Source organism: Pseudorasbora parva, chromosome 5 (assembly GCF_024679245.1).
Source record: "Pseudorasbora parva isolate DD20220531a chromosome 5, ASM2467924v1, whole genome shotgun sequence".
Classification (NCBI taxonomy): domain Eukaryota; kingdom Metazoa; phylum Chordata; class Actinopteri; order Cypriniformes; family Gobionidae; genus Pseudorasbora; species Pseudorasbora parva.
The window spans coordinates 15,817,958-15,845,781 of NC_090176.1; the positions used below are offsets into that span (position 1 = coordinate 15,817,958).

Consider the following 27,824-nt stretch of genomic DNA (forward strand, 5'->3'; position numbering starts at 1 on the left):
TTACAAAGATTAAAATAATTTAAATGGATATTGAGGACACATGCATAAAAATAATTCAAATATTACCAATTAAAACTGTTATTTGACATTTAAATTAGATAAGTGAAGAAACACCTGCAATATTTCATAACAAATTGCCAGTTTTTCAGCAGAAATGTTCAACTCATCCCTATATGTTCAGAAAATGTAATTAATGCATGTAGAATACTAAAGATGTAAGATTAATATCTATATAATTAATATCTATATTTAGAAATAAGCCTGGCCTACTATGTTTGGGGTGTTTAAAAGTGGAGAGTTTTTGAAAGAAGTCTCTTATAGCCTATCAAGGCTGCATTCATTTGATCAGAAATACAGTAATGATAAAATATTATTAAAATGTAAAATAAGTTTTCTTTTAAAATGTAAAAAAAAAAATAATAATTAGTCCTGTGGTGCCAAGCTGAATTTTCAGCATAATTCCTCAAGTCTTCAGTGTCACATGATCCTTCAGAAATCATTCTAATATGCTGGTGGGCTTTAAGAAACATTTATTATTATTATTATTATTATTATTATTATTATTATTATTATTATTATTATTATTATTATTAATAATGTTGAAAACAGTTGTGCGGCTTGATATTTTTGAAGAATATAAAGAAAAAAATAATTTTAAAGAATCTATTTATTGGATCCTTAATAAAACTTTAAAGTATTGTGTAGCCTATATTATGGGATGGTGAAACTAAATTAGCCTAGTTCTAGTAAGGAGAATAGAATAGAATAGAATAGAATAGAATAGAATAGAATAGAATAGAATAGAATAGAATATGACACTCCAAATGCAACCATTTTACTGCTGGTCGTCATCTGAATGAAAGAAAGGATGGCAAAGAGCTGAGGTAGTGTGACTGGTGTTTTGCCTGGTAATGTGGTGGTCGTGTGTTGTGTTTTGAACTGAGGGGGAGGAGACAGAAGCATGAGCAGCACATCAGCATCTGAATGAAGCATGTAACCCGTCTGAAAGCAGTGCGAGACTGGGCACACAGGGTAAACAACACCGCCACCATCTTACTACTGTTTATATGCTTTTCTCTTCAATGGACGGACTATTGTTCAACCCGCAGATGATGGCGGACGTCAATGGCAACAGTAAGATTATGAACGCAGAACTCGAGGTGAAAAAGCTTCAAGAGCTCGTGAGAAAACTGGAGAGGCAGAACGAGCAGCTCAGGACGAGAGCAAACGCTGCGAACAACTGCACCTCCAGCGCTCGTCTGTTGCCAGCTCCGGCATCGGCCTGTCCCGCAGGTCCGGCTGGCCCAGACACCGGTCCATTCCATTACTGCGCTTCACCCTCATATTCTCCATCTTTTGGACTATCGGATGAGCACTACCCGTATTTTCATCCGCAGTCAGTGACTGGTGCTGATGAGGATGATACTACTGTACTGGATGAGGTGGAAATACTAGATCTTCATGTTGTTCTTCCCATCGACGGAGAGTCCGATTATATCTGGTACTGATGCTGTATTATTTGCTAAGTAAACAATAGTGTCATTCTGAAAGGAAATCGGTTTGATTCGCATGCTCTTTGTCATCACTTACGTTCAGTTCTCACGAAATGTCACCATAAGTAGAATGTGTGTGTCCAAGTCCATTGTTAGACTGGTGAGTGTCTAAATATCCCAGAGGGCACTAATGGGGAATATCTTCATTAGTAGGAGATGAAAATGTTCTGTTTTACTTGAAATCATTTTTCTTTTAAATGTTAGGCATGTGAAGTGGTCAAATGGATGCATATTTGACTGTTTCAGTTTGATTACCGGTATTTCTACCAAATAGTCAAAAGTAGTCAAACTTAAACCAGTGCATTATACAGAGGAATATAAACTGACAAATTCTGATTTCTCTTTGTGATAGGATGGGGCATTAGACTTAAATGCAACACTGTTACTCATATAGATCACTTCAAAATATAGGAGCCAAAACTGTAAGCCAACACAATCTCATACAAACTGAATGCTAAGACATAAATTACTTAATCATTTTGTATTCATTGAATACATTTCAAGTTATGCTAATGATAATATATTTTGTAATGACAAAAGTAATAATAAAAAAAAAATAGTGGTCCCAGACTTGAAGCCCGACCACTTCTGTGTTCGTTTGTAAGTTATACGGCATCATTTGTACTGGCACAGGCTATTGATAAAGATTAAAATATGTATTAAAAGCATATGAAACTATAGAGGTTACAATTTTTTTTTTATTATAATCAAACCATGATAATCATCATCAGGACATTCACAGAATTGTGTTTAATTATCAGGTCAATTTAACATCTTTCACATCCTGAATCAAAATCTATATTTAAATATTCTTGCAAAATACTTAATAGAAGACTTTTTTTCAGACTAAGAGTTACTTAAATGAAGCAGACAGTGGACATATCCCTATTTCAAACCTTTTAATCAGCTGAACTTATACAAATATTATTAGGTTAATGATAAATCCATGGAGAATCTAGAAAACAACACAATAATGAATGCTTGCAAAAATCCAGAATGGAATGTTTTAACCAAGTTTTTTTTTTTTTTTTTTTCACCAGGTTGTACGTGTCTCCAAAAGCAAAGCTGTTTCCTCATCTTCTCCTAAGTCCTCTTCAGTGGTGTAGACATGTGCTGGACAACCCCAGACCAGAGGTGGAGTTAGCCAAACGCTCCTTGTGCTACAAACTGGACCAAGGTAAAAAAAAGAAGAAGAAGTGATCGAGGAAATTACGTAGTAGTTGCATTCCCATGGAGTATCTCAGTTGTGTGTCTTCCTTCCACCATCCCCATGAATCTGAAGTCATTTCTGGAATATCAGTGGTACAGAAATTGTTTATGAGCTTGAAGTTTTTTGTTCTATACAGTGATTGACCACAGCTTTCTAATGGAGATGTCTAATATAATGCAGATACGCGTGCGATTTGATATGATGGTAGAAAATGATATGATGTACACAAAGAACAGTGGAACCCGAGGGAGTGTTTACTGTTATTCAGCTTACTTGAATGCTTCAGTGAAGAACATAGTTTTAATAGTACAAAGAAAAATGATTAAGACCAGATATAAAATTAGCCATGCCAGTGTGATAGATAACCCTATGTTTTCCATATTTCTATAGTTCAGTTAAGCTGTTAGAAGGGATGGCATCCATAGAAACAAAACTATAGAATCAGCACTAACTAACACAGATTTGAGATTGTCCTGGAGATGTTGTGAAATGTTTTTGTATCAATTATTCCTTTGGCTCTGTCCATAGTATACATAAATGATGTATGAGGTGCATATACAGAGATGTGTGTTGTGGAGTAGCGGGTGCTCTGAAAGGCTTTTGAAAGGACAGATTCAGTAAGCTTGGCTCTCTGGAAATGGGGTCATGAATACATCTTTGTTCCAGCAGCCTCTGAAAACCTTTGTTTTTTTGTGGGATAGCTGTGAATGCTTGTTTTTATGCGATCTGGGAAAGACTAATTGTTAAGGTATGCAAAAGTACTGTGGTCCACTTGACCAATAATTCCTCTAACTCATTTTCAATCTTTTAAAGAAAGAGTTGGGAACTCTTTACAATCTCATTTGTTAACATTAGTTAATGGATTGGATTAACTAAGATGAACTAACTTATAAGCAATGCATTTTTTTACAGCATTATCGTTATCTTAAATATCTATAATTATCCAAATACAATTGTTGTTCGTTGTTTGTTCATTTTAGTTTAACAGTGCATTAAGTAATGTTGAAACAACCTTTGATGTAAAAAAATATATATTATAGGTTCAAATTAAAGGGATATTTCACCAAAAATGAAAATTAGCCCATGATTTACTCACTATCAAACCATCCTAGGTCAGGGCTCCAGACTAACGTTTTTCACTAGGAGCACAGTGGCCCCCAACTGACAATTTTAGGGGCACAACCAGAATATTTAGGTGTGCACAATGTTAATCAACATGCTAATTTCCACCGTATCACTAATAAATACTCAAAGAATGACAAAATCTTGAGCCAATAGCGTTTTCGAGTATGAGATGTGACCGAGCATGTGATTTGTTGAATTCAGTGAATGAATACGCTCTTTACTGACGAGATACTTTTGAGTCTGAACGAGAGACCTAGTTCATGAACGAATTGAATGAACTGGTACATGTCGTTTGTGAAGTTAACATAATGAACCAGTTGTCGAACGATACTGATAGCGAATAGGTAGAGCTTGGCTCGTGTAGTTTGGCATATTTGCAGCAAAGAAAGAAATGTGCACTTTACCATTGTAATGTAAACAGTGTAATAACGCAGGCTGATGGTTAAAGGATTACTGTACAGAGTATAAGCACTGGTTTTGTGTTTGTATTCAGTATGTTTGAACAGGTTTCTTTTTTTAAATAAAATTACTTCATTGCGTTTGAGTCATGTACCTCTATAAAAACTGTAAAACGAATAAAAAATGTCACAGTATTGGTTGGGGGGGGGGGGGGTGAAACACTCAGTTTCAGTCAATCTCATGTCAATCTTGAGTACCTATATAGAGTAGTATTGCATCCTTCATATCTCCGAAAAGTCTTTAGTTTTATTATATTCATAAAAGAAATATAGGCTGTACCGAGTCTTTCCGGAAAAAAACGAGCGCCTGGAGGCATATCGTGTGGGCGGAGCTAAAGAATGACGAGCGCGAACAAAGCGGTGACGTCCTCAAGCGTGGAGAAACCCTTGCTATCGATCTCAGCTAATACATATATGATCCAGAATCGTTCAGAGGCTGAAATAAATTGAACAGGAGAAACAGCAACAGCAGGACGTCCGTCTCTGTGGTATGTACTGTATTTAGTGGCCTGTCAACATTTGTGTGTGTTTACTCGCAGTTTATGAGGACATGATTCGGTTTATGGACTATTGTATGCGACTAAACCTTAGCAGTAGCAAGCAAAACGGTTTTGCACGTCAGACTAGTGTAACGTACATAGAACAACAATGGAGTCCGTTAGCGCATTTGAATGACGAAGCACGCGATCGTGTCGTTTACTGATGTTTACTCACGCGACGATAGCAGTCTTACTCACCGGCTGCTTCCAAATCAGGACCGAACCTTTATCGCTGGGACCGCTCCATCAAAAACACACTCCTTGGGTATGATTTGGTTAAGTCCTGACAGCAGTGAACGGTGGAGATCCACTTTGCGACGCGACTGAAGCGATGTTGTGAAGCTCAAAATCGGTTCAAATGCAGCGCTGCCTTCCCAGAATGCTGTGCTGAAGTGTTGAAGTCGCTTGATGTCACCCATAGGAATAAAGTGGAGCGCGGCGCGGAGTGTTTATGGGCGTGCATTTCCTCACTTGCTCTAGTCACGCGCGCGCGCACCCTTCCGGGAGAAGAGCCCGTACGGCCCATTCAAGGACCTTCCGCTCTGTTCACGTCAAGCCGACCCATACTCGAAAAAAACTCTCCGAAACTTGTGAGAAACCGGAAGGAGTATTTTTGACACAGAAATACTCCATCAAACGTCCAACATTCGTTTTTGAAACTTTGTCTATGTTTAGTATGGGAATCCAAGTCTTTAACAGTGTAAAAAGCTCAGTATGCATGAAACAGCATTTCACCCCCCCCCCCCCCCCCCCCCTAAATACATCTCGTGTGTCACGTCAGCAAATATAGCATTCCAGAGAGCATGTAATTGGAGTGATCTATTCCATAAATGCCGAAATTTACTGGTAAAATTTGGATGTAAAATTCAGTTGCACACTCAAATTTTGGTTGCAAAATGCAACCATTTGACCCTGTAGGTGTATATATGACATTATTCTTTCAGACAAATATAATCTGAGTTATGTTAATAAATTTCCTGGCTAAGCGTAATAATAGCAGTAAATGGCAGCCCAAGATTTGAAGCTCAAAAAAGTGCATCGATCCGTTATAAAAGTAGTCCACACGGCTCCGGGTGGTTAATTAAAGAGTTAGTTCCAGACATGGACAGTATACTCTACATACATTTTCAATGGAGGGACAGAAAGCTCTCGGACTAAATATAAAATATCTTAAACAGTGTCCCGAAGATGAACGGAGGTCTTACAGGTGTGGAGCGACATGAGCGTGAGTCATTTATGACATACTTTTCACTTTTGGGTGAATGAACCCTTTAAGGCCTTCTGAAGGAAATCAATGGATTTGTGTAATAAACATATTCATAATTAAGTCTTTATAAAGTAAAATATCTACTTTGATAATGGATGGATGCACTTTTTTGAGCTTCACATTTTGGGCTGTCATTCACTGCCATTATAAGCTTGGAAGAGCAGGACATTTTTTAATATACTGTAACTCTGATTGTGTTCGTCTGAAAGAAGAATGTCATATACACACACATAGAATGGCTTGAGGGTGAGTAAATCATGGGCTAATGTTCATTTTTGGGTGAACTATCCCTTTAACACTAACACATATTATTAAATACTGTATATTTTATTGTTAGTTCATGTTAATTTTGTATTATGTAATTAATTAACTAACTCATTTTAACAATTGAAACCTTATTGTAAAATCTTACTTTCAAGTTGTTCCAACATAAAAGTTCTAAACCCCTTCTTTCTTCCACAAAAGGAGAGATTTGGAACAATGTTAGAATTTTTTCATATTAATCTTGTTGTGTGTCATCTTTTTTTATTTTTATTAATTGCACTCCCCTTTTTCTATTAGCCAAAAGATGGAGAGGGGTCCTCTCGGGCTGTGTGTCCTCAAGCGTTCTGTACAGTCCAATAGATGGCATCTCTTCTTTAAGCAGCTGTTCTAAACCCTTTACTAAACCTGCACTAACTGAGCAAACAGGTAACTCGTGTGCCTCACTGGTTCTAACTCCAGGGGGAACCAGCTTCTTATTAATATTTGCTGATGCTTTCTCTCATTCTCCCTAACTGCTCACAGAGGCCCTGTTTACACGTGGTATTAAGATGTTTTTTGGTCGATTGGATCACAGGTTGATAACTCACAGTGGACAAAGAGGAGTAAAACACCAGGTGTAAATGGTGTGTTTCTCCCTCATCCACTTGTGATGCGATCGACCAAAACACATCTTTATGTCAAGTGTAAACAGGGCCAAAGATTGTGCTGTGATTGTAAGTCCTTTGTGAAAAAGAAGTGTACTTTAGCATACTTTTTCCCAAAAGAATGCTTATTATTACAACAATATTATACGCTTATGTGTGAAATGGACACTATTTTGGATACTTAATTGCATGCTAATTGCTACTAAATAAAAAATGTATTATAGTTTAAATTCATATTAAATGCAATTAACTGAACTTTAGAGTTTACCCACTTTTGTATTACTTAAGTTCATCTTTACAAGTAATTTCATTCATATTTCTGTTTTCTTTGAAATATGGTTAATTATGTGTACTGCTGAATTTACTGACAAGAACTTTGTCTTTTTTTAAAAACTTGTATGTCGTGTATTTAAATATATTTGTAATTACACAATTGAAATGATAAGTTTGCAAATTACAATATATATATTGCCTTTAAATGTAATATTGAAAAACACTACAGTCAAAATTATAATTAAGTATAGGTGCTTTAATATGTTGGGTAAAATTAAATTAATACTTTTTTTAAAGAATGACAAAAAACGATTAAAACTTAATGATGATGTACTCTGTAAGTAGGCTACACATAATTGGTCTTTATTTCCTTGTGCAAATATACTAATTTTTTGCTAATACAATTAAACACGCTTCTTTTTTTTTTGCATTTGTATAATATATAACTTATTAATTTTTGTTGCAATATACTGGTAAACTAGGTAGTTAAGAAAAATTAAACAGAATAGCCGAGAAAGAACATATTGATTTTTTTTCAAGCATCCGGTTTCATTTCCTCCAGTCAGCTAAGCATTTTATCAAGCCATGTGAAATGTGAGACATCAGTGATCAGTAGTGATGGCCTTATGGTGTCTGGAAACAGCTATTGCAGCATATGTCCCATGAAACAAAGATCTGATTGCAATACTTTGTTGTATACAGTCCTGGTTGAACTAAATGTATTGATTTATATGCATTAGCTCAACACTTTTGATATGTTTTTTCTTCAAAACACAGATTTTACTTTTGACAATCCAACACTTTAATGAAACTGTTAAGCATGCAAAATTACATTTGGTCTGGATCATATTTTCATGTTTTTTAAAGGTAGTTGTTATTCTCCATATTCTATGTGATCTATCATCTCTCCTCTGACTTAGATCCATCTTCACCAAACCATCAGAAGTCTCTCATAGGGAGGAACTGCTTAAGCCTAACCGAAAGATCTCCGACATTCCTCTATCACACGGCTGCACACAGTAAGCATGACCAAGATCAGCCATCATACACCACTGATCATACACACCACTTCTCAATGCTGCTGTCTTTACTGTCACATGATCCTTCAGAAATCATTAGAATGATTTCTCCTTTTCAGGTAATAGTCATCAGCAACGTCCTCTCAGTCCTCAGTCTTCCATAGACAGTGAGGTCAGTGTCTCTGAGCTGGAGGAGGACTCCATCTCTATGAGCTATAAGATTCAGGACATGACGGATGTGGAGGTCATGGCCCGACTGCAGGAGGAGAGTATGTCTGCTTTTATACATCATGTAGTGGGAGGATGTTATTCAAAAGTTTTGACCCCCTTTTAGTTCCACAACATTAAACAAATATTTCCTCATGTTATTCCAAACCTATATTTTTCCTTGGAGTGAGCATGCTGGGATTAAGATTAAATGTTGCTACATTGGAAGTCTAAAAATGCAAGTGAAGTTCCTTCATAGAAACACATTGAAGCATGTTTGTGTTTAGGTCTACGTCAGGAGTACGCGACCACCGCTGCCACGGCCACGCGCCGTAGCGCCAGTTTTTCGGTACACACTGGTGCACGTAGAAGCATGAGGAGTGAAGCTGAACTGGAAGAAGAGGAAGAGTACGATCAGCTGTCCGCTCCGCAGCCGCGACTCTTCCGTACGGCCTCCATGCAGCGCAGCGTGTCCCACTCACAGAACCTCTCCAGCATGAAAGACTGCCGGCGGAGCCCTTCCACGCCTCAGTACCTCAACAGCCTGTCCTACCAGCAGCTCCACATGCCCAACCACAGCTCCAGTACAGCAGAGCCCCAGAGTTACAGAGCCAACACAGGTCAGACATCACAAGGTCTTTTAAAGTGTAAATATACTGATAACATTAGGAATTCAATAAATAAGAACTCAACTTTAGGCAATACTAGTAGACATACTATTAAAGCAATATTAAGTTACATTGTTTCATTGTTCAGTTGAAGTTTTATTGTCCTTTGCGTGTTATATATCCTCCCTTTTTGTTTTATGATAATGGCTCAAAACCATCCATGTGAGGATCCATTTGCAGCTTAATTAACGTAAACAGAGTAGTCAAAAAGGCAGCGGTCGGTAATGGCGTGGCAGAACAATAACAAAGGGATAATCCAGCAATTGGTAATCACAAAACAGGCAATATCCAGGGCAGTCAGCAAACAACAGTAATCCAGGCAGATGAATCCCTGCGTCCCAATTTCGCATACTATCCATACTAAATAGTGCTCGAAAATAGAATTAGTATGTCCCAAATCATAGTATTCTGAAAAGAGTATTTCAAAGATACCCAGATGGTTTACTATTTCCGGTCAGAATCCGAAGTACGGATCGATGCACACTCTTAAAGGCTGATATTGCCCACAACCCATTGTTAGTTGGACGAGGATTTGATTAGAACTACAAACGCGGATAAAACGCGTTAAAAAACTACAAACATGACGAATGTGCGAGTCCGACCGTTAGGTAGAAAGGTTTGGATAAGGGGGTTTGAGTGACTACTTATCAGTATTTAACCTGACGAAAAGATATTTATTCAGTGCTATCCAAATTATATTTCATCTGCAGCAGCATTGTGAAGTTTTGCAATGACACGTTTGGCCATTAACTTTTAAATGCATTATATTTAAACTACAAACACGAGAGGAGTCTCTGCATTAAAGACACACGCATGTCAGATCAACGCGCGGCTACATTTCTCTCTGATACGGTAGGAGATTAAACTGAATGTGGAGGGTTTGAACTGTGATGATTCTGACAATGATTGACAGGGCAGATAAGCGGTGACGGGATGCACGTAACTAAGCGACTGAGTCCGTTAAAGATGACGAAGTAGTATGTCCCGAAGCTTGCATACTTTTCTGCTACACACTCAAAAGTATACCCTTTTTCTTCACAAAAAAGTACATCATTTTAGAACGTAGTATAAGTAGGCAAATTGGGACACAGCAATTGTTTGTTCAATGCTTAAATACTCTCCTAAATAGGCTACAGGTGCTGTGTAATCAGGATAGGTCAGAAGGAGAATTGCCGGGGTCTACCTCGTCGTCTCGGAGCAGGTCAGTCAGGACAATGGTTCGGATTAAAAATCGATGCTTAGTGCTGGGTCAAGGATGTCCTGACCATGAAAATAATGGAGGTTGGAAACCCAACACACATTAGAATGGGGTGAGACCGGTGAATGGTTTCTGCTTGGAATTTTGCACATATTCTTCCCATGGAAGGTACCAGCTTTAGTCTGATTGGTTTTGCTGGCAGTAGGTCCTGCGAAAACAGGTGATCTCTTTGTTCAACCATTCTGTCTGTCTGTTTGATTGGGCATGGTATCGCGAGGTGAAGCTGACATTCATGTTCAGCAAATTAAAGAAGGCTGTCCACATGGCGGGTGAATTGTGTCCCTCAATCCGAGGCAATGTCTTCTGGCAGCTGTTCCACTGTTTCCAGTGCAGTGAACCTAGAGAGGTGGGCAGGTCTGTGACCATGCTTCTGTAGTAATTGTAGCATGGCAGTGATAGAAGAACCTCAGCCAAAGCACAGGTTCTTACATTTGAGCCTAAAATCTGCCATAGTATCCCATTGAACTTGGGCGAGAATGATCGCAGGAGGGTGATTGGGGTCAGTTGAGTGTTCTTGGGTGGTGTGATCGTATTGGGTACTTGAGGTTAACACCAAGAATGGGTGTCTGGCTGTCTCCAGCCAATCCCATTCCTCGAAAGGCACCTTCATGGCCAGGAATTCTCTGTCATGCACATCATAATTATGCCCAGCTGCAGTCAATTTCCAGGAGAAGAAAGCACAAGGAGGGTACTGCTTAGCTGATGGGTCGTGTTGGTGTGACAGAATTGTCCCAATCCCTGTGCATCAACCTCTAACACAAATCAGAGGCCGGGGTCGGAATGGTGCAATATAGGAGTAGATGTGAATGATTGCTTGAGATCTTGGAATGCACGGGTTGCCACTAAAGATCATCAACCAAGTCTGCTTCCCCCCTTGAACCATGGAAGTAAGGGGTGCTGCAATAGAGCTGAAGTTCCTAATGAATCAAATTTTACCTTGGTACTGCCTATAGCTACTCCCTCTGAACTGATGATGTATCCGAGGAATGCCACTAATGACTGGTGAAACTCGCACTTCTCCTCTTTTGCATATAGCTGATTGTCGATGAGGTGCTGTAGGACTGCTTTGACATGGACACATGTTCTTCCAGGGAGTTGGAATAGATCAGATTGTCGTCGATATATTCAATCACCCAACAATTGAGCCTGTTGCGGAACACATCATTGATAAACGATTAGAAGACCCATGAAGTCCAGGATTCCAACAATTCTGAGTTCTTTCCTCAGTGATAAATCTAGTGTGTCCAATTTGCATGGGTTCCAGCTCCACCATTACGGATATATTCAGTGCTGGTGGAACTCTAGAGGGGGAAAAATGTTCTTAACAGATGGCCAAGTTGATGATTTGACCCAGGTTCCCACGGTCGTCATGCAAGCCTGGTTTGCAATTCTGGGTTCAGTCCTTTGTTGAAAAGCGGTTTCAATGTGTCATCCACCCACACTGTTTGAGTGACCAGAGTGCTATTCGGTTCTTCCCTGTCTCAGACTAAGCAGTTGGCTTTGCGAAGTGTGAAAGGACGTTTTTTAAGATCAGGAAAGCCGATTGTTCTCTGGTCCATACTGCCGTGGCCCAATATGGACCAGAGAACAATCAGCTCTGACATACAGAGTTTACTGACATACTTCTCCGTGTTGATGACGGTCGTGATCCCGTGGGTGTTGGGGTTGTAGGATTTAATGGATATGATACCGATGAGGCAGGTGGGCTGAGGTGTTCTCACCAGCTCCTCCATAAGTGTTGTCAAATGGTTGAATTGTTGTTGATGGGTTGCAAAAGCTGGCTTGGGTTGACAATCTGGTGGAAAGCTGCTGGAACGCCTGTTGTTAGTGAAATCTTCTATAATGTTGGCTCAGGACAATCTGAGTGAGGATCCATTTGCAGCTTTATTAGAATAAACAGAGTAGAGTCATTTTTTTTAGTATTAGCACCACTACTGTTATTATTATCATTATTATTAATGTGATCTATTATTGATATAACAATTGCCGTCAGCACAACTTATCACCATCTTTAGTATCATTATTGTTATATATAGCTATTGACAATTATTAAAAATTATCATCATTATTATTAATATACATGCTATTACTATTTAAATACTTCTACTATTACTGCTATTATTTGTAAGTACTGCTTATTTTTGTTTTATTGCTGTTACTATTACTGCTGTTTTATTTTTGTATTTGTGTTTTGTTGTTGTGTTCTGTGTTTACTCTGTTGTAGGTTGTAGGTTTTGCACTCCTAATAAAAACATGGGGGGGGGGGTGTTGTTGATAGGATAAACAGTCCAGTACACAATAAAGAAACTCTCAGAATTGTCAGCTGTGGCAAGAACATGCTACACTGTTATTTGACGCTTTCTCTATGGCAAAATACCAGTGTTACTTTCTTCACCCCATGCTTTTTCTCTTTTGCAATGAAAGTGTGTTAGAATAGATAATTGATTGGTTATCTTGTGTCTGCAAACCAAAAAAATGTCCTTGGAGTGCTTCAGCATTCATTTTCATAAAAATGTTAAGCATAAAACCTTTGATAGAATTTTATATGATTCCCCACTTAAATCAAGAAAATAAAAAAGGACAGAGCAGACTAGACAGAGACTCAAAGAGCTGGCTGAGAGAGAATTTGCTATAGAGAATAGAGGCAGACATGTTATGTTAACTAACTGGTCCACAGAGAAAGTAATTTGAATAGCAGACTAAAAATAATATATTAAATTAATGGAATATTTTCAGTGTTCATCTTGATGGAACATTAACAGTTTTTTCTCAAGCTTTAATAATTAACAACTGAAATAAAATAAATAGATATCAATGTAGATCAATATTTAAATGTCAGTTTACTTTTGTATTTATTTTGTTTAGTAAGTAGCTGTGCAATAATATAAGAAAGCGGACCACTGACCTATGGCTCTCAAATATTTTCACTCCAAGACCATATTCAAAGATGCAGGCAAAGATACTTTTTCTGTAATGACAAAGCTGATCTTTTTTTCTTTTTTTTTTTATTATTACTCGAAACTACTTAAGTAGCAATATATTAAAATAATTAAATTAAATAATTATAAATAATTACATCCAGATTAACTGAATGTATTTTACACTTTTTACGACCAATGTATTTACATAACCTTTCCAGACGTTTTTTATTATGTTCAGTTTGATGTAGTTTTCCTTTCTTTTACAATTGGTCACAATTGGGCGACATAAAGTCTTTGATACAATATATAACCTCTCGGAGATTAATCACTGAGATATAATCTCGCAATTCAGACTTTAGATCATGCGATTCTGACTTTATATTGTCCAATTCTCACAATTCTGACTTTATATCTCACAATTCTGAGAAAAACAGTCAGAACTGGGAGATATAAACTCTCAATTGTTAGTTATAAAGTAAGAATTGTTTATATATTTATATTGCTTATATCTCGCAGTTTTGACTTTATAATATGCAATTCTGACTTTATATCTCGCAATTCTGAGAAAAACTGTCAGAACTGTGAGATATAAACTCGCAATTGTGAGTTATAAAGTAAGAATTGTTTATATCTTTATATATTTATATTGTTTATATCTCGCAATTCTGACTTTATAACATGCAATGCTGACTTTATAACATGCAAAAAAAGTACAAATTGTTTTACAAATAGCTGCAATTACCTTTTTATTTTGTGGTGGAAACAAGCTTCCATACATTGCTTTTCTCCCTACCTGTCAGTTTCGATATTAATTACTATGGTTACTGATTTTATTTGTCATTCTGTTCAGCTGTGTGTGATAAATTATCGTTATTTGTTTGTCTCTTGTATTTAAGTTCTCGTGTTTCTGTTCTTAGTTGTCCGGTCTCATCAATATTTAATAGTTGATGTTTTTCCTGCCTTCATCTTTGTTACTCTTTGTGGATAATTAATTGAAACTTTTGACTTTCATTATCTTCTTCATGTATACTAAACTGCCAAAAGTTTTGCATGCACATGAACTTGAATGACATCCCGTTTTTTAATCTGTAGGGCAGAGGTCTTCAACCCTGCTCCTCTGGACCCACTGTCCTGCAGAGTTTAGCTCCAACCCTAATCAAAGACAGCTGAAGCTAATCAAGCTCTTTAGAATCGCTTGTTGAAAATACACAGGCAGGTTTGCTGAAGCAGGTTGGAAATAAACTTTGCAGGGTTGAAGCTCTGCTGTAGGGTCTAATTTGGAGTTGGCCTACTTTTTGCAGCTATAACAGCGTCAACTCGTCTGTGAAGGCTTTCCACAAGGTTTAGAGTGTTTTTATGGGAATTTCTGGAAGAAGGCCTGGCTCACAGTCTCTGTTCTAATTAATCCCAAAGGTGTTCTCTGGGGTGGAGGTCAGGACTCTGTGCAGGCCAGTCAAGTTCCTCCACACCAAACTCGCTCATCCATGTCTTTAAATGGACTGCATTTATATAAATGGACTGCATTTATATAGCGCTTTTATCCAAAGCGCTTTACATTTTTGCCTCACATTCACCCATTCATACACCGACGGCGATGTCAGCCATGTAAGGCGCCATCCAGCTCGTCGGGAGCAGCTGGGGTTAGGTGTCTTGCTCATGGACACTTCGACACTTGGTCAGGTGGAACCGGGGATTGAACCACCAACCTTCTGGTTTGTAGACAACCTACATGAACCACTGAGCCACTGCCGCCGCGTCTTTAAGACCTTGCTTTGTGCACAGGTGCACAGTCATGTTGGAACAGGAAGGGGCCATTCCCAAACTGTTCCCACAAAGTTGAGAGCATGAAGTTAACCAAAATGTCTTGGTATGCTGTAGCATTAAGGGTTCCTTTCACTGGAACTAAGGGGCCAAGCCCAATTCCTAAAAAACAACCCCACACCATAATCCCCCCTCCAACAAAATTTACACTTGGCACAATGTAGCCAAAAAATAGTGTTTTCCTGACAACCGGCGAACCCAGACTCCATACTCATCCCTCGGATTGCCAAACAGAAAAGCGTGATTCATCACTTCAGAGAACATATCTTTCCACTGCTCTAGAGTCCAGTGGTGGCGAGCTTTACACTACTGCATCCAAAGCTTTGCATTGCACTTGGTTATATCCAAGGCTTGGATACAGCTGCCATTGCACTTGGTGATATCCAAGGCTTGGATACAGCTGCTTGGTCACTGAAACCCATTCCATGAAATTCTCTACATGATGTTTTATTAACAAAGTTTGGGAGAAATACATTCAAATGATCTACCCAATCATCATGTCATTCCAGCCAGCTGTCAGCAATTAGTAATCAACATGTCTAACCAATCAGCAAAAGTGGAGGATTATATAAATACCCAGTCAGCTCATCCATGTTCCTCGACACTTTTTCAGCATCCCCACACTGGGAAAGCAGTCTTGTCACTGGTTACTTTTTTTAACCAGAGATATGGGGGGAGTCCTCTGAGTGTGGGCCAAAATACAGAGCTCAGAGCCCTCTCCTCGGACATCACGCCAAATACGCATACCTTACTCTATTTGACTAATTAGTAAGACTGAACTGATTATTTGTAAGTGTGAACTTGTGAAACACTGTTCTTGAATCTGAAGGCCACACAAAATTTCAAGGTCTGTAACTAATGACACTACAGAAAGTTGCAGATTTCTGCACACTGTACGATACCACGCTTGAATTCACTGAGCTCCTGAGAGTGACCCATTCTTTCACAAATGTTTGTAGAAGCGTCTGCATGCCTAGATGCTTGATTTTATACACCTTTGGCCATGGAAGTGATTGCAACACCTGAATTCAGTGATTTGGAGGGGTGCCCCAATACTTTTGTGAATATAGTGTATGCAATGCTATGCCCGCGACAACAGGTTTGTCAAGACTGTGGAATTAAAATGACAGCGGTTTAGGAAATGAATTAAAATCAGAAATGTTTATTTTAAATCATTTTAAACTAGCAGTTTTTTTTTTTTTTTTTGACTTGAAGATCATCCAGTGTTCAACTGCAACTGTGCTTTGGTCTCTGTGTTCTGTTCCTGTTTGTCTGTGTTCCCTTTGCTATGTGTCTCTGTGTTTTTTTTATGCATGTGAGTTATGCATGTGTTTCTGGTTATGTTAATTATCTCTGTGTATTTTAAACCCTCTGTTCATTTAGTTTCACTGGCTGGTATCGTCATTATGTGGTTGTGTTATACTCTTACTCTTGAACTCTCCTGCGTGTTCTTGTTGGATTTATTAAAGACTATTTTGAAATTTGAATTTTTCATTGTGCGCTCTCTGCAACCTATCATGACACCAACACAGTAATCAAAAGCCCCTATATAATATAATATATAAAAAATATAAGCTTAGAGTCTGAACTTTACAATGCATGTTGCCAATTTGATTAACTCCTAAGTAGTGCTGAGTTATTTGCTGATAAATAAAAGACTGTTTTCAGAATTGTTTGTACTATGAAGTGCAATATGTCAAAAACGTGTCATATGTCATTTGAAAGGTCTCACGGAGTACAATACAACAAGCATACTTGTTTTGGGCTTTGACTAAACGGAGTGGGTTTTTGTATGAGAAGCCCTGCAAGGACCTTATGTAAATAATATATAGTTGCAGCATTTATGTCATTTTTTCGTTCGCAACTTCATCAAACATGCTCTGATTGTGGCAAAAGATTCTCACAATTGAGTAAAAAATCAACATAATCCATTGCGTTGATCACAAGATATTCCTCATGGAGTTATCTCCACAGGCACACAGGTAGCTTAATAAAATCAAACAACAATAATAATATTTTTATAAATAATCAGTTAAATAATTTTATCATCCTGAGGCCACATTCAAAGTTTGCTGGGGTCCTATAGTGGGTTGCGGCCCACTGGTTGAGAGCAACTACTATAGATTATATTTATGTTGACTATTACTAGATTGCATGTTTCATCATGTGATGTATTTTTTTTTCAGACAAGCTACGGAGAAGCATGCCAAACTTAATTCGAGCCCCCAGTGTTCCCAGTGTCGTCTGTGTGCCTAATATATCTGCTCCGACTGGTCAGATTGCCACATCATCCTCACCTTTGTCATTACTCCGGAACAGTCAGAGTTTTGATTCCCACACTGTTCTGAACAAGATACAGTCTGCAAGTAAGACTAACACTCTCAAAACATCCTATTGAATATGATTATATTTATCTTGTAGTGGATTATATCACACTTGGTCAAATTTTGCTCTCTGTTGCATTTCAGTTCCCCCTCCTGGCCAGTTACAGCAGCGAGTTCAGAGCGTGGGCAACTTCTCTGTGACAACACGGCCACCTCTGAAAGCCACGGCATACGTGAGCCCTACGATACAGAGTTCTACCACAATGCCTTCCTCTGTTAGTCTCAACTGTCTCTCCAGCAGCAGTATCCCCCTCCCCAGCAAACCCAGCACACCCTCCTCCAGTCGCAGCGCTCTACCTCGTCCTGCTTCCTTTGTTGGGACAAGTGGGGCCACACGCAGTAAAATTGCCCAGCCCGTACGCAGGTAATCATTCACAATTTGCAAAATGTTTGTTAAAGGATGTGCAGTTTTCTTTACATAACTTTAGCAAATTTCAACAAGGTTATATTGTTAAACATTGACTATAAATTTATTAATTTCATATTCACTTAAGCAAATTGCCACCATTTAACCTTAGACAATTTGACAAACTGTATTGCGAAATGAATTGCTGTTGACTGCAGAATAGTGATAGGTTTATGTTTAATGATAAAAAAAAAAAAATTGACTTTTAAAGGCCACATCTACATTAAACCATTTCCATTTCAAAACGCTCTCTGTCAACACTAGCATTTTTAAAGGGATAGTTCACCCAAAAAGGAAAATGACCCCATGATTTACTCGCCTTCAAGTCATCCTAGGTGTATATGACATTCTTCTTTCAGACAAATAAAATCAGAGTTATATCTAAAAATGTCCTGGCTCTTCCAAGCTTTATAATTGCAGTGAATGGCTGTTTCAGTTTGAAGTCCATAAAAGGGCATCTATCCATCATAAAAGTAATCCACACGGCTCCGCACGGTTAATAAAGGCCTTCTGAAGCGTGTTCGGAGTTTTGCCGACCGGATACGGCAGAAGTTTAATCTGTCAACTAGCTCCACTTCACCTTTGTTGCTCTAGTTGGTGTTAGCGCTATCCAATTGTGTGCAGAGGGAGTTTGAGTCCTGTCAGTGGTGAGTTTCCAGACCAAACATCTTGATGTGGGTCTGACCTGTCAGGCTAAACGCGATGTGCTCTTAGCCAGAGAATATGGTCATATTAATGCAAAATAATGCTGAACTGAAGCTGGTTTGTAGCAGACTATATCACTAGTATTAGTGGTGTTATTGAGTGTTAAATTAGGCCTATACTGTAGTTGGGTTAGGTGGCTTTAGCTTTTACTGTGAATTTAAGTAAATTGTGTTTTGTATCTATTTAAAGCCTATATTTAAGTATACTTTAAACTTTTAATAAATTGTTCAATTTAAAGAATTAAAAAATAAAAAGCCATAATTTAATGTCGTTTGTGGCTCTCTTTTTTTAAAGTATCGATTTAGGCACCGGTTCCGTTTTAAAAGTACCGGTTTGGCACCGGAATCGTAAAAAACTTAAACGAAAAAGAACCCTAAACTTCTCACACAATTATTCTGGCACTGTCATTTTATTAGCAAAATATCACAAAAAGAGTTGCACCCAGTTGTTAAAATTGCATGGTCTAAAACAGGGGTGTCCAATCCTGCTCCTGGAGGGCCACTGTCCTGCAGGGTTCAGCTCCAACCACAATTAAACACACCTGAACCAGCTAATCAAGGTCTTACTAGGCATACTAGAGACCTCCAGCAGGTGTGTTGAAGCAAGCAAGAGCTAAACGCTGCAGAACGATGGCCCTCCAGGACCGAGTTTGGACAGTCCTGGTCTAAAACATAACGTAATTGCAATCATGTTTTGACTAAACATGCGTCGTCGTTTTTATATACCTTCACAGTAACCACTACAGCACGGCGCTTTCAAATGTATCCACTTGAGACTGTGTTTTCAAAAAGCTCCGTCTTCCTTGACAAAAACTCTTTCTCAATGTGGACGGAAGGCCACAATGGAGACAAAAAGATTCATCAAAAAATCCTGTGCATACCATTTTCCTCAAAAATATTGATAAGAAATCTTTCTTAGGCAGCAAATCAACAGAATGATTTCTGAAGGATTGTGTGACATTGAAGACTGGAGTAATGATGCTGAAAATTCAGCTTTGCATCACAGGAATAAATAAAATACATTTTTATAAATTTGAACAATATTGCTGTATTTTCTGTATTTTCTATCAAATAAATTCAGCCTTGCTGAGCATTAGAGACTTTAAAAGACAATACAAAAATTCTTACTGATCCCAAACTTTTAAACTTTTATATTCATATCATTTTTGAAATGTATGCAGCAAAAAATAGCACATGCTGTAAAAATTGTTGTTCATTGTTTGTGATGGTAACAAAGTTAGACTGTTTTCAAATGCATTATAATATGTGCAATCTGAAGTATTGCTGTCATTAACACGAGTCACTGTCGTTGCAGTTTACTGACCCCTCCGAAGAGTGTGTCTGCTCTGAGCGCCCTGCGTGACGGGAGCTGGAGGGACGGCTGCTATTAAACTGCCCTGCACACTGACCTTAAATCTTTCAGGCCCAGCTGGCTGGGCACACCTGTTGCTTTTACATCTTAAGAGGAAGTAAAATAACGTCAAGTGATTCAAAGTTGAAAAATACTGTTCATAAATGCAATACAGCACCACTGCAATATGCCCGATGGCTGAAACCCAGAGCATTATGCATACAAGTGTTTACATGCAAATAATTTGCCTAATTGCAGCACAACTTTTTTAACCACTGAAACCAATTTTCAAATGATATAATTAAATTAAATATGAACATTAGGACGACGTGGATTTAATAAGCATAAGTCATTTGCTGTCTCTAAAATAGCACTTTTACTGTTAACTTGCATTGTTATATTAGATAACCAGTAGTGCCAGAGTAGTTCCAGATTGCTTTCTGTTGTGCAAGTTGCATTACTTTTTATAATGTTGTCAATTAATTTGCAACATTTTGCAAGAGAAGTATTCAAGTGATCTGATGCATTTGTAAAAGCAGACTTAAACTGTACACTGTACAAATGCCGCCTAGAGTAAGGGGCAGCCATTCCAGATTGTATGTTTACATGATGCTCATGATACAGAGCACTGTGGATAAGACATTTGCACATCAAATAGTAACATTTGTTTCTCGTTTTTTTTTTTTTTTTTGTAACACATTTATGATGGAAGGGAATGGATGGTGTTTTTCCAATGTTGAATAAAAGGCTTTTGAACTGAAATATCAATGTCTCGTACTGTACCTGGAACAGAGGATGTCAGTAATAGGGAATGGAAATATGATATTTAAGAGAATATTTGTATTTAATGTTTTTATATGGGCCAATATATTTTGGGGTTTGACATATAATGACACATTTACAGTATAAATGTTTGAATAGCATTACGTGTAAATGCGTAGAATTTCATTTGTAGAACCATGGGACAATTACAGTATCTCATATGTTTTATATATTTGTTTGTAAAGAACTTTTTGATCTCCAAAATTCTTAGATCATTTTACAATACCTTTTTTTATCCTGTTATATTTAACACATATTTATCATTTGCCAGACATGGCTGAATACATTGCTGTTCAATCAAAATGAGGAGAAATTAATTTTTCTCTTTAAATTTAATATATAATATAATATTTCTTTAAAGAGACCCTCAACCCTAAAAGGGATGACATATTCTGGGGGATAAAAACATTTAAGAGGCAGAAAAAAAGTGTAGGTCTCATTTCCTGGTTTCATGTTGAAGGTGTTTGTTGTGAATATTTAGATCTGGTGACTTTCTGCATTAAAAACACGCAATCCATTCTTTGTTTAGCTCACGGACAGGATTTAAAAACAACATGACCACCTGTAGTGGCAAATCTGCTCACCTTCAGATAAAAGTTAATATATTTACAAAATGTGGAGGAGACTTACATGTTTGTAAACCACCCACTTAAAATATTTATTCTCTCATAAATTAGAATATACATTGTTTGTAAAATTCTGTTGAATAATAAGTCTAATGCCTTTTCAAAAACATAACAAAAAAACATGTTTAAAAAAACTAAACAAAAAAATCTAAACATGAAATTTGAATCAGGATTATTTTCCATAATTTTTCTATTTTACAGACTTAATAAGATGAAAAATAGCAATAAATAAATTACATTATCTGAAAAGATACATGACAATTGCAGCACCGAATCATTGATTACAGCATTAATTCATATATTTTTAATTAAATAAATTAAATTTTAAATTTTAATTAAATAAAAAATTAAATTAAATTAAACAGCAGTTGACAGTGTAATGATGCCTTCATGGACACGTCGAGCTGTGGTTGCTCATTTATTTGTATATAAACATTCTATTACTGTTATGACAACATACACTGGAATCGAACATTAGTGTTTTGCTGTTCTGTTAACCAGAAAAACATAAGATCTTCTCTATTGTTTGTTGTTCATCACCAGAAAAACATAAGATCTTCTCTATTGTTTGTTGTTCATGACTCGATCCATCTATACGCTGCTGTTTGAGTCACTGCAGTGGAAAAAGTGGTAATTGAACAGCAATAAATGAACATGGTAAGACAAGGCAAGTTTATTTCTATACCACATTTCATACACAATGGTACGTTTAATAACCCAAACTTTGATTCCATAATTTAAATGTTACATATTAATACATCATAAAATTGAAATAACGTGATAAAGTGTAATATGAATCTTTTCTGAAAGAAAAAAAGGACTTATCATACTGTTCATGACTCTCTCCATCTACATGCCACCGTTTGAGCTCCACAATAGTACATGTGGAAGAAGAGTCATGACACTAAACAAATAAAAGGTAATTGCTACTACAATTGAAGCTTTGAAATGCATTTAATTAAAGGGTCACCCCAAAAAAGAAAATTGTCATTAAAGGGTTAGTTCACCCAAAAATAAAATTGATGTCATTAATGACTCACCCTAATGTCGTTCTACACCCGCAAGACCCCCGTTCATCTTCAGACACAGTTTAAGATATTTTATATTTTAGTACCAGAGCAAATGCAGTCTATGCACACTGTACTGTCCATGCACAGTGTGCATAGACTGTGTGTGCCTTGTGCATACTTTTATTTCTCCTAAGGAATTTGAGGAGAAACAACTGAGACACTGTTGTTTCTACAGTGAGAGATAAATGAGAATCACAACTCATGAGCTCAAGACGATTGAGACAGAGATGTGGTATGTTTCTTTCACCACATTCAGTTTCAAATCCCTTTCTCTCAATTTCTCATGTCTCAGTTGTGTCTACTCTTATTCCTCCCAAAGAATTTTAGGAGAAACTTCTGAAACTGTTGATACTGAAATGAGAGATATGAGAATCAATACTAAGTCTCATGAGCTTAGGAAAAGCAACCACTGAGCAAAGATTTTTTTCTTCAAATATAAAACTGTCCTGTCTTCGTTGTTGCTGTTTTTATGTGTATTTTTTTAACATTGCCGACAGGAGCATCTGGACAATGGAGAAAAGAGGTCTGGATTTGCACCTACTCTTTATCAAACAGATTTGCTCAACTGCAACACCTGGAATTTCACTTTCACAATTTCTCTCCCTCTCCCTCTCCCTCTCCCTCTCCCTCTCCCTCTCCCTCTCCCTCTCCCTCTCCCTCTCCCTCTCCCTCTCCCTCTCTCCCTCTCTCCCTCTCCCTCTCCCTCTCCCTCTCCCTCTCCCTCTCCCTCTCTCTCCCTCTCCCTCTCCCTCTCCCTCCCCCTCTCCCTCTCCCTCTCCCTCTCTCCCTCTCTCCCTCTCTCCCTCTCCCTCTCCCTCTCCCTCTCCCTCTCCCTCTCCCTCTCCCTCTCTCCTACACTGAAAATAACGACTTTGTGGTAAAATCTTTTACATTAATTCATGTAATTTATACATTGTAAAATCAAGATTAAGATGGAACTATATATCTTATGTAAAATGTGCACAATTTATTCATGTAATAAATTAACTGAGAAGAAAGAGTAAATTTTATAATTTATATATAAATACTATTTAATGTTTTATAGTCACAGCACATTCACTTAAAAATATTTAAGTACATTTTAATCTGAAAAGCAAAGTGCATTTGAAAATGCGCACAGGTTTTTTTTTTTTTTTTTTTCAAAAAGATCAGTGGTGGCAGAGACGGTCATTTTGGGATGTTCCTTTTATGAGGCTTACTTAATCTCAATAAGTTTTGACTTTTAGCTGAACTTGAGTTTTAATCACAATAACGGCAGCTAAAGCTACATAAGCTCTTATTGAGAATTAATAGTGTATTTTTATGTCACCATTATGGTGATTAGCGTTTTCTTTAGTTGGGCAGTTTGATGACTGTTTAATGTTAGTGTATCTCTCACTGCTGTATCTGGGTTTGATATGGCAAGAAAAACAGAGAAAACACGATCAGATGCTGTTGGCCGCTTGATGATCAGAAATATGATCATTGTGTAGTGGCTTCATTCAACAATCTTAAAACTGAGTATGAGCAATATACTATTAACCTTGTTTTATTCTAGAAAAGATCCAGCACAGTTTAACCAGAAAAGTTGAATAAGTTTTATAACAGACTGTACACTAAGCACTTTGAACTCCTGCAAGCTTTTCTCACACACAGAGATCAAGATTCAGCCTATGGATCTCAACAATGGTGACATGCTTCATGCCACAATGCATTCTGGGTGCATCATGCTAAACCAAGGGGGTAATCTAGCGCTCGGAAAGCGTTCCACCCCTAGGGGCTGCCATTGCTAACCAAGCCATCACCTGCTGTTAGCATCCCATTGACTCCCATTCATTTTTGAGTCACTTTGACAGTGAATAACTTTACATCTGAGACGTTTAAAGACTCCATTTGTCCATTGTTTATTTCTAAAGAAACACGACAATGTATAAAAGGCTCCATTACCTTGTATCTTACACTATCGCCCCGCAGAAGCTGTTTTTGTAAAAATAGGCTAACTATTGCGTCATAACCAACGCGACCCTGTCGCACAGTTGAGAAATTACCGTATAGACCTGAGGAGACGCTCGCAGGCAATCTTTTACTGTCTATGAGACAGTCGGGGGGACGTGGAGACAAAGTCTGATAAAGTCAAGGGGGAAGAATGGGGAGAAGCCCATAGTGAGCCAAAAGCAACGGGAGAAAATATTTAAACAACGTGATTCAGATTTCGCTTTCCACATCTACTGGAAGACTCACAGCTGTCAGACAGGAGGCTCACGTCACATCTACGTCGTCAAGCTCAGTCTGAGCCTGCGCAGTTCGCTCAGCCATCAGGAAGTGAGTGCCCCTAGGTTGACTTCATTCTTTCGCCGTTGACTTCAATGGGAACGCTCCGTCCATTTCTTTTACTGTCTATGTGCTAAACTCCCATGGCTCCCAGAATTAATTGTGGCATGAAATTTTGAAATTTACTTGATTACTTTTAATAAATACAACCTGCTAAGTTAAATATAATTAAGCAACAATAACTTAATGTATTTGCAAATGTTACATTTATAGTGAAGTACAGTTTACTTGATACTGGCAAGTAATGTGTACTTGATATCACAGCAGTAAAATTTACTAAGAAAAATTGAGTGCAAATTGTTATTTACTTGTGTATTGTACATAAAAAATAAGTGGTTCTAGTAAGTACATATTACTTAGAAAAAGCCAGGGGAAAGATTACAAAAACTTTCTGTGTGGAAAAAGTTGCCAATTTTTTTTCAGTGTATCTAAATATTATGCTGTTTTATTCTACTGAATATCCTACTAACTTTCAATTTCCAATTAACTTTTATAAATAAAATTATTTTGTAAATAAATATGTTACAGTTTTTATCGATTGCTAAGAAACATTTATTGAAAGCTGCTCTCCTTTTCTCTAAACTGTGAACACAAAACCCAATGTTCAAGTTACATTCACAAAACCTCAGACTCTTCTTGCAAAACCAAACTTTCACCTCAAAATCTCTAATTTCACCTCAATATGTGCTCAAAACTGAATGATCAAATCGTTGTCAAATCGTCCCCCCAGTCAATCAAAATGAAAAACATTACTGAACAGTCACTAAACACTATGTACAAAAATAGAAAACACAATGCTCAGGACATGAAGCTGGAGAAATAAATGTTTATTGTTCACTGTCTATAAAATTGACAGGCTACTGGCAGCCCAAATTTTGCCTTGTTTTAGCCTAAAAGTCAGGGCTGTGTTTAGACTGCTATTAGACATCTGAGGATGCTTTGACAGAAATGCAATATAATATACATAACTTTGTTTTCAGTAGTGTATAAAGACCTTACATAACGAACCATTATGTTTTTATTATCTTAGAATGATTTCCCCTTACAGTGAAATCACCATTTGGCGCCACCGTGTATCCCTAAACAGACAAATTTCTCTACAGAGCATTAGTCACTCGCTGCTCTCGCTGACAACAACCTTTTTGTCCTTTGTCGGCCCCCGTAGCTTCTCTATGTGCTTCGAGAAGAGATGGGTAATTGCAATCTCACAACCTCATCACTAGATACCACTAAAATCAACACACTGCACAAAATTGCTTGCTGGGCTGTTTCATCAAAACTTAAATATCAGAGAAGATTCATAACAAACTTTTCTATAAAAGAAGAAAATCTTAAATAATTTTCAAGTTTGCACTTACTTTACATTCACTCTAACTAAATGCATTCTGTAAAACCTAGAGTGGACTATGTGAAGTTTTAATTTTTAACCAGGCAGATTTGTGTTGGACAGTCCCTATGACAACCACTGACCACTGCGATGGTATTGACATGCAACGACAGCACAAATGTGTTCCTGTTTTAAATGAAGTATTTGGATTTTGAATTGTACTATTTGAATTCCACTAAGAACGAGAGGCGTACTGTTCTGACATACTTTGCATTGTAGCACTTGTTTTTTTTGCCTGTGAAACTAACTAATCCTTGTGAATACAAGTGGATAAAATGCCAAACAAAGCACAAGAGGTGAGTAATCTCTACAATATTGATATAAATTAGTATGTTTTCCTTCCATAATGTCTTCATGTCCATGCATACTGTACTTTGTCATTTAGGATGCTGTGATCAATATGAAATCCGTGCAGGAGATTGCTAAGCAGTTAGGATTTGAATGGAATGTTCTTGCATTTGAACTTGGATTTACCAGAAATGAAGTCAGACAGTTTCATGCAACATCCAAAGAAAAGAGGGTCCAGGCTCAGAGAATGTTGGAATCATGGTGTGTAACAAAATGTTTTTTTACATGAGCCCTTATTATTTAAGTTAATTAGTTAGTTAGTTGTGCTATTAAATGGTGGTACTTCTAATGATGTCTGTTTATGATTGATAGGTATGAGCGTTCCTGGGACAAACCAAACAAAACCAAGCTGCTGCAGGACGGTCTTGAGCGGGCGGGCCGTCGTGACCTGGCTGAGAGGCTGCGCTGCCTGCACTGGGGTCACCAAAAGCTCAGCCGTAGAGTCGAGCTGCCCTCCGCCTTCCCCTTTATCATCACCGTCCATAAGACCATAGACAACAAAGATGCCTTGAGCAGGATAAATGTGCTTAATCGTAGTTATAACTAAAATGGCAAAGAAATGTGTATGTGTGCGTGTATTTTATATATATATATATATATATATATATATATATATATATATATATATATATATATATATATATATATATATATATATATATAACAGTATATAAAAATATATATTTTACGTTTATTACAAAATATGCATATACAGTATATTAAAATATTGAAGTATTTTGAGACCGTAGAGAGATAACTTTAAGTCATCGGCAGTGCTTCATGAAAGTGTACGGAGTTATCAAGATCTGGGTGTTGCTTACACATCATCATGGGTAATGCAGTTTTATTTTATTATTATTATTTGAAATAAGCTGAAATAATAAAGGCTGACATCTTCAGCAGAAGCAAATACCGTTGCTTAACCACCTCGTTGCTCACAGTAAGTCTGTTTTTATTTACTGTTCAAAATCAGTTTTCTTCTGGAGAAAATAATGGACTTTTCAATGGGGCTTCAGACTTTTGGACCCCACTGTACATATTTACTAGTTTTAATGATTCAGTACCTTTTTCAAAAATACACACATCATGAAACAATTCTTGCTGTTACCAATTACATGACTCAAACTGATTCAATTCGCAATTCTGTCATTTAATAAAACACTCAAACAATAAATGTACATTATTTTAC

The 27,824-nt window shown here is 37.4% G+C and overlaps 2 protein-coding genes across 3 annotated transcripts; both read left to right on the forward strand.

Annotated features, from left to right (window-relative positions):
- Positions 1–846: 846 nt before the first annotated feature.
- Positions 847–20,802, forward strand: slain1a (SLAIN motif family, member 1a). 2 transcript variants are annotated; one of them, XM_067443324.1, is made up of 9 exons: positions 847–1,501; positions 2,594–2,730; positions 6,714–6,842; positions 8,254–8,352; positions 8,472–8,621; positions 8,847–9,179; positions 17,414–17,593; positions 17,696–17,975; positions 20,037–20,802. In XM_067443324.1, the coding sequence occupies exons 1-9, from the start codon at positions 1,068–1,070 to the stop codon at positions 20,110–20,112; spliced, it is 1,818 nt and encodes a 605-aa protein (XP_067299425.1). In that variant the 5' UTR covers positions 847–1,067; the 3' UTR covers positions 20,113–20,802. The 2 variants fall into 2 exon arrangements, with proteins under 2 accessions (XP_067299425.1, XP_067299426.1); XM_067443325.1 differs by lacking the exon at positions 6,714–6,842 and having other exon boundaries at positions 848–1,501; positions 20,037–20,801.
- A 4,958-nt stretch (positions 20,803–25,760) lies between these two features.
- On the forward strand, positions 25,761–27,203 carry wu:fc50b12 (uncharacterized protein LOC103911624 homolog). The gene is made up of 3 exons (XM_067444922.1): positions 25,761–26,583; positions 26,673–26,836; positions 26,948–27,203. Exons 1-3 carry the CDS (start codon positions 26,563–26,565, stop codon positions 27,180–27,182), a joined length of 420 nt encoding a protein of 139 aa, XP_067301023.1. The 5' UTR covers positions 25,761–26,562; the 3' UTR covers positions 27,183–27,203.
- Positions 27,204–27,824: the final 621 nt, after the last annotated feature.

What these genes read in the sequence shown, in the direction of transcription:
- slain1a (XM_067443324.1), top strand. Translation starts at nt 1,068, where the DNA reads ATGCTTTTCTCTTCAATGGACGGACTATTGTTCAACCCGCAGATGATG. An exon ending in GAGTTACAGAGCCAACACAG is followed by an intron (nt 9,180 to 17,413) that starts GTCAGACATCAC and finishes TTTTTTTTTCAG; the next exon opens with ACAAGCTACGGAGAAGCATG. An exon ending in ATTGCCCAGCCCGTACGCAG is followed by an intron (nt 17,976 to 20,036) that starts GTAATCATTCAC and finishes CTGTCGTTGCAG; the next exon opens with TTTACTGACCCCTCCGAAGA.
- wu:fc50b12 (XM_067444922.1), top strand. Translation starts at nt 26,563, where the DNA reads ATGCCAAACAAAGCACAAGAG. An exon ending in TGCCAAACAAAGCACAAGAG is followed by an intron (nt 26,584 to 26,672) that starts GTGAGTAATCTC and finishes TTTGTCATTTAG; the next exon opens with GATGCTGTGATCAATATGAA. An exon ending in CAGAGAATGTTGGAATCATG is followed by an intron (nt 26,837 to 26,947) that starts GTGTGTAACAAA and finishes TATGATTGATAG; the next exon opens with GTATGAGCGTTCCTGGGACA.